The sequence below is a fragment of the Ptychodera flava genome, chromosome 15 (assembly GCF_041260155.1).
Source record: "Ptychodera flava strain L36383 chromosome 15, AS_Pfla_20210202, whole genome shotgun sequence".
In the NCBI taxonomy this organism is placed as follows: Eukaryota; Metazoa; Hemichordata; class Enteropneusta; family Ptychoderidae; genus Ptychodera; species Ptychodera flava.
In genome coordinates, this window is record NC_091942.1 from 32,285,442 (window position 1) to 32,292,377 (window position 6,936).

The 6,936-nt window shown below is 38.0% G+C and overlaps 1 protein-coding gene across 1 annotated transcript; it reads left to right on the forward strand.

Moving 5' to 3' along the window:
- The first annotated feature begins 254 nt into the window (after nt 1-254).
- On the forward strand, nt 255-6,671 carry LOC139151912 (uncharacterized). Its single transcript, XM_070724954.1, has 3 exons — nt 255-655; nt 2,035-2,085; nt 4,280-6,671. Exons 1-3 carry the CDS (start codon nt 473-475, stop codon nt 4,433-4,435), a joined length of 390 nt encoding a protein of 129 aa, XP_070581055.1. The 5' UTR covers nt 255-472; the 3' UTR covers nt 4,436-6,671.
- The last annotated feature ends 265 nt before the right edge of the window (nt 6,672-6,936 follow it).

Sequence of the window (6,936 nt, forward strand, 5' to 3'; positions counted from 1 at the left end):
ACCGAACAATTTTTTGCCCGGGCAGTCGACTTATTATTGGTGCTTCGATGTATTTCAAAGAGCCAAATATCCTTTCGTATTTTCGAATAACTCACATATTCAACTACAAAAGTACAAGTTTCGTTATAACGCCCGTTTTTAATCACTTCAGACAGTTGTTTTGTACAGTGGAAAGGGCGGCATTGTTATGCAAATTTTCGTCTCACGCCCCGCTTAAGGCAGGGACATCACCATAACAACGTATTGCGAGCGTCGTCCAGTCGACCACCTGTAAGAGTGCAGGGAGACATTGCGTTATTCGTTGGCAGGGTGTCGGCGGTTGCCTTTCGAGGTTGTCCGTGATTGCCGAGGCTGCCGCTGAATTTGGCCTATTTGGGACCCGACTGTACTCAGTTTGAGGTACACTTGCCACAACTCAGCAGACGTTGGCTCGTGGTACGCCGACCGGCCGGCGCGGCAAGACTACAGAACTATGGCTGGACTTGGTGGTGGGGCTGGCGGTGGAAGCCCAGACCCCGGGGGTTCCTGTGCCAGCAGTATGGTTGGGTTGACGCCCATACACCTTAACGGCGATGCCAGGGTCCCAGAGCAATGGCAGCTGGTCACAGAATGGAATATGGAACGAAGACAACAGAGGGATATAAATCCATACGAGGTGAGCCACTCTGCATTGTATTGTCACGACGCAAGTTATTCAGATATTTTACGTTCCCATAGGGACTCTGACCGCTAGCCTCGCCTCCAGCAACGTGCAGGCAGTTCATATGTACGCGAACGGTCGAACGCCTTCTCCGTTCTAATTCTTGTCGATATTAAAATTGAAATTTTGTATTTTTTAATGAGTCAAGAACTTTACGAACTTTCCTGCCAACAGTTACATGTGTGTGGGTGTCAATGCACTCCCCACGTTTTAAAGTGATTGAAGTTTTAATGTACACTGGTGATCTCCGGAGAGTCATCAGATCTAGAGCGTGCAGGTTGAACTCAAACCACCTAATGGTTAATTGCTCGCTTCCGTTGATTCCCATTACAGCAAATTAAAGTTCGCCATGCGCTACATGGAAGAGTTCAAAGATTGTTCAATAACAATTCAATGAAATAAAAGAATAGTGTAAGCGGACAAAGAAAACATGTCACGAAGCAATAAGCTTAACACTGTAACTCATTGATTGAGAGAGGGCTATTGACTTTCCAAACAGCCACTTCCCAACTCAATTATTTTCTATAATTGCTTTATTAGATTAGGCTACATATTATCAACCGATTAAGAAATTAAGTTTTTTATGATGACTTTCATTAACTGATAATTATGATGATGAAAAGTTAACTGTGCTACATACATTTGTAACTGTATTCTGGGTAGCAACCGATCGGCGAGTCAAGTTGCAATTAATTGATCTCACTGCGTGTAAGACAAGAAGCGCTATCGATGTTGAATCGAGTCTGACAAGCAATACTGGCATGGCAGGCCCAGCTGCCCAGATACAGACATCCAAAGCGTCAACCGGCAGCCGTGTCGTCCGAACGGTATTCCGGTCAGCTTGCCTGACAACCACTCCAATGAATTTTTAAACAACACCACCGGTCCACTGTACATTAATATTTCACAGTTTTGCGAGAGCTGTAATTATTTACGTCGTATTGTGAATTCCCTCGTTGAAAGCTTTCACAAAGGCCCGCTCATGCAAGTTTAATGCAGAACGGTTTTTTGTATATTCGTTACCAGGGAAATTGCGGATACGCGGAGTTACGCGCAATTGAAAAATTCCTCTGTCATCCAGAGCTGGTTTGTTCGCGTGACAATTTCAAAATTAAAAACAAACCGCCAAAACCATACTTAAATGACTCTTTTGGCGCTCGGTAACTCTATATGTTAAGGATTACTAAAGCTTATTCAGGGCAGTGAACTGTTACACTCGGAGCTTATCAATGTTTATTGCTTTCTGGATCCAGTGCACGGTACATCAGCATTGAAAATCACCGTACAGCAAATACACTCGTGTTAATTCTTTCTTCACACTCTTTTCCTCACAGAACTGGAAATTTGACGTCCAAAGCCAAATAGCAAATATGGGATACAAACTGGTAAGTTTAGCTAAATTTCCTGTCAAAGAGTGTAAATTTGCAGACGATTGGGTATGTTTCCATTTTCAATGAAAAAGTGAGGTACTTCTCCGAATAAGTTTGTTACCCGTGATATGTCCGAAGGAACAATAGATCACATGTATTGTTTGATGGAGGGGACATATGCCAAAGTGAAATTGCACACAGCCATCGCTAATAAAAGGTTATTCATCCGAAATGTCCTCAGGGAAAGTTTTCTCTGTCTTGCTTGTTTGAAGAGGCCGGCCTTCCCCTGCAAGCTATTTTTTGACCATGTAATAACAATTGTCTTCTGTTCTATTCTGGTCTCCGCCTGTAAATACAAATATAGATGGAAATAGAGTAAATATTAGCGATTAAGAAAGGGAATTGTTGTGGAGAACCAAAAACGCATGTTCTCAATTGCAATACTTGCAAGCATGAACTGTGTAGTGTGTGTTAGTGCACGACTCAAACTTTGCTATGCGTATTATATGCTGAGGACAACATAGCTGTGGGTCCATAGTTGTGGTAATTCAGACGGGATTCCTGCCTTTTACGGGCTGGTTTTGACTTTTACGATTTTAACCCCGCCACCATCGTAAAAGTCAAAACCAGCCCGTAAAAGGCAGGAATCCCGTCTGAAAACACCACAGCTATGGACCCACAGCTAGGGAAAACATACCTCTGACTGGCACAAGACTGTTGATTCCTTGGTGTTAATTTTAACCAATGTTGTAAACAATTTTATTAAAAAACCATGGGGATGAACAAATACATTTATTTTTCATATTCACGTTTGAATAATTTGGGGACACAGCGTATGTTTCTGGCTGGCAGACAGCCAGCCTGACGATAAACTTGAAATTGAAAGAGGACTGATAACGTCCGATGATGCCTTTACAATAGCAATGACCATAACTCCATTGATTTAACTTCAACAAGCCTGGGCCGTGACTGTGCGTGTTATTTCACACCTAGTACCTGAACAATTTTTCCAGACATCACCAGTAAATCAGACACACAGCAAACAGACTTTGAAAACTCTTGATATCATTACGTTCAAGTTTATTGACAATGGTTTTTATCGTGATCTGGGTAACCATAGTGAGAACAATAAATCGGTCGGTTTGGATACAGTGTGGCATTTTTATTCTCATTTGTCATAGGCCATTATCAAAGACTTGATGTTGCAAACTCAAGATCTCATTATGTTCAAGTTTATTGACAATGGGTTTATCATGATTACGGTAACTATAGTGAGAAATGATGAATTGGTTGATAGGAAACAGTGTATCATTTGAATACTTTTTTATCAATGGCCATTATCAAAGACTTGATGACATAAATCCCTCACTGATGATTTGATGCCAGGCAACTCCAATGTCATTTTCATGGTTCATGGTGAATAAACTGAAGGCTACATGTTTCTTTATTAAATTTTTATTAAATGAATTTTCAGTGTTACTACTACTTCAAAAGAGGTAATCTAACGTCCCTGTGCATACGCACACATAGACAGACAGACAGACAGACACTCAGACACATACTCCTACTTCCTACCTATAAGAAGTATGAGCACAAGCACTGGAAAGCAAACTCTATGATAGCGTTTGTGTTCATATACTTTTAACAGGAATGCGATAATTCATATATGAAAAATTTAGAAAAACTGCGTACAATTCAGGGGTCACCATGCAAAAATTGGTCCCAGAGGAACAAATAAGCCAACATTTACCAAGATCTTAAATTCAAAATTCCCCATGCTACCTCTATGGGGAAAATAAAATTTTTGATTTTTGAAAAACTATGATAGTGAAAAATTTTTATCACTCAAAACGCTTTAAAAGTGAACCCATGCAAGTAGCAGATAAGAAAAGAATTGTAAAAATTTGAGTCTGAATATCTGTCCCAGTGCTCCATTCTCCGATATGATTTGCCACCGGCAACACAATAACACCCGAGTTACCCATGGCATAGATGGGTGAATCCATTGCATACAGGGATGTGACATTCTAACTTGAGGCTATCCGGTGATACAAATGTCTAAATTGTGTAAATATTCCTCTACTCAATTGCATGATGATGAAAAACCTGTATGTGAAATCTCAAACCGAGGAAAGTGAAACAGTTTAAAATAAGATCTTTCTGGAACAGCCAACAAAATTTATGATTTTTTTCCCTTTTCCTTTTTCAGCAAAAGTCACTAGAAGAACATCCTACATTTGGAGGATCATCCCAATCCAGCTATGAGTCAGCAGCAAATGACTTCCACAGACGAAAAGACACAATGGTTAAACAACAGACCAGCACAGTGGCTAACTCCCTGGCGTACGGCTTAGGACGCACATAAACAAATATTAACAAAAAAGTTGATAACAACTCAAAAAAAAAATTCAGTTCAACTCTGTATGATATTACACAAATTGAGACAAAAGAAGATGGAAAAATCTAAATAGTGGACTTACTCAAAAAAATATCAATGATAAAAAAAGTGTGGGCATAAATATTTAGAAGTACCCTGATTTCATCCTGTTTATCTGCCTATCTTCTTTACAAATTCATTTCTTTATTTGTTTGGCAACACTATATTGTGCATGAACCCAATTTTTTCTTCACAAAATTCAAACATTTACACCCCAATTTACGGACATTTACTGTTTGGGACATGCCGGTAGAATGAATCAGTTTGACACAGCTGGTGAACATTTTGAACATGCTCAATTTTCCATATGCTGTGATATTTTAGAAGTGACATACGAAATTAAGAAAAATTACATTTAAATTTGTATTTTTCTCTCTCAAATAAGGAAAATTGCCCAGCGTTATTTTTTTGGTTTTACTAGTGTGTGTGTACATATTTTTGTGCTGTTATCTGAATTTTATGAACTGCCATCGTTTGTTGAACAAGAAGCAATCTTATCACATTCCGTCCAGTGTTTGGTTGTCAACGGAGACCAGAGAATGGTACTTCTTTTGGTGTTTTTTAGGTTCCCATTGTTGTGTTCATAGAGTTTCTATACTAGACGTGGGTAAGCAATATTTCGGATCTTATATTTAGAGTGAATTTCAACTATCCATGTGTTCATTTCAAAGTTACAAAGGTCTTGAATCAGTAGCAGAAAATATACAAATAAATTCCACGGTAGCCAGGAAGGCAGAAGTCACCTGAGGGATATTGATTTTCCTTCAGAAAACAATGTGTCACAAATATGCAGCTGTCGTGATAGTGTGCGTGCAGAATATACCACTCAGCTTTGCAAATACTGGGGATCTCTCCATGTTGCTTGGTTAACAGCAAATGCACCTGCTAGGGAAGTCACAAAGGAAGCTCTGTGTGCCTTTCGTGAAAATGTAATAACTGTGTTTACTCAATGCACGGTGTACTGCTGTAAAACAATCCAATATGGCAGACAATTGTTGATACTGACAGCATTATGATTAAACTTGAAAAATCATATCATCGAAGGTATACACTCTTATCAGTGCAGGTATGTCTGGAACGCAAATCATCTACCACGCACTCTCCATCCAGTGTGCATGTCTCACACGGAATGTTCTATTGTTTTATACTGGCAACAGTTTATTCTGAGTAATGTGAAAATGACGGGAGGGATGCAAAGTTTATGGCATTTTGCGATGGCATGAATTTTTGGGTGTGACCTTTGACCTCGTTGGTGTCAAGAACAACTCATAATGAATATTGTCAAGAGTCTGAAAGCTACCATTTTACATCTTAATTGTGTGTGTGGGAATCTGAGGTGTAGAATATTGTCAAATTTTGAAAAATTCATGAAAACGTTGAAACAATTCTAAAACTCAGAAATGAAAAATATTAAGCTTGTGAGTAGATTATGTGAACCATATTGGCAAATTTTGATTACATTTTGTTGAACATTGCCATTGTAAACAAATTTAGGGTAAATTTTTATGTTGCTTGTTTTGACCCTGGTGAGTAGATTATTTTGAAAGTCCCTGGTATGGTCCTCTTTTTTAAGTTTGACAAAAAATGTGTGAAATTTATAAGAAGGCAGTCTGTGATTGGAAAATTTGCTGCTTGTTGAAAATATTTGAACTCAGAAGTCTGAAATGTTATGTCACAATGATTTTATGCTGTGTATTTTTGTATTGGACTGAGCAAACTTTGGATACTTTAATCCATGTATTTTTATGTTTTTACTTTTGTTATATGTTTTCATACTAGTTTGTGTATCTGTCTCAAATTTTAAGATTCCGTGAATTTTAAATACTTCATACCCAATAACCTCTCAAAATACTTAGTGAAATGAAATGTGTCATCTCAGAAGTGTGTGGTGTTTGTTAATTTACTGGCAGCTATCATTGCATTTACAAAGAGATGTTGATATTTACCATGTTACACACAATTATTTCACTTTACACAAGAAATTGACCAAAACACAATTCAATTTAAAAATTGCAACTGTTGGACTTCATCAAGAATGTAAAAATTTTGAACTCAGTATGTGTATGATGTAAGCACAATCACCTTGCAACTTGTTTTTGTTTTGTTTTGGGTTTTTTTTCAGAGTTGTTGATAAAATTTGTGAAATAAATCAAACTTAAATGATTTTTTCCAGTTGTGTGTGTGTGTATCACAGAAGTAAATATTTAAATTGTAAAGTAGGTTTAATCTGGTTCAGGTATTGAATAGGATTCCATGATGTCTGCAGAAAATTTATCTATTGAAGTTATTGCTAATTTGAGTTTCAATGATTGCTAATCTACAGTGACAATCAAAAGGACAGTAGCTGTAACTTTCTACGATTTTTCCACAATATTGGCTTTTCATGTCAACTGCAGTTTCTTTTTCCACTCCCCAAAGCATAATCAGTA

What these genes read in the sequence shown, in the direction of transcription:
- LOC139151912 (XM_070724954.1), top strand. Translation starts at nt 473, where the DNA reads ATGGCTGGACTTGGTGGTGGGGCTGGCGGTGGAAGCCCAGACCCCGGG. An exon ending in GGGATATAAATCCATACGAG is followed by an intron (nt 656 to 2,034) that starts GTGAGCCACTCT and finishes TTTTCCTCACAG; the next exon opens with AACTGGAAATTTGACGTCCA. An exon ending in CAAATATGGGATACAAACTG is followed by an intron (nt 2,086 to 4,279) that starts GTAAGTTTAGCT and finishes TTCCTTTTTCAG; the next exon opens with CAAAAGTCACTAGAAGAACA.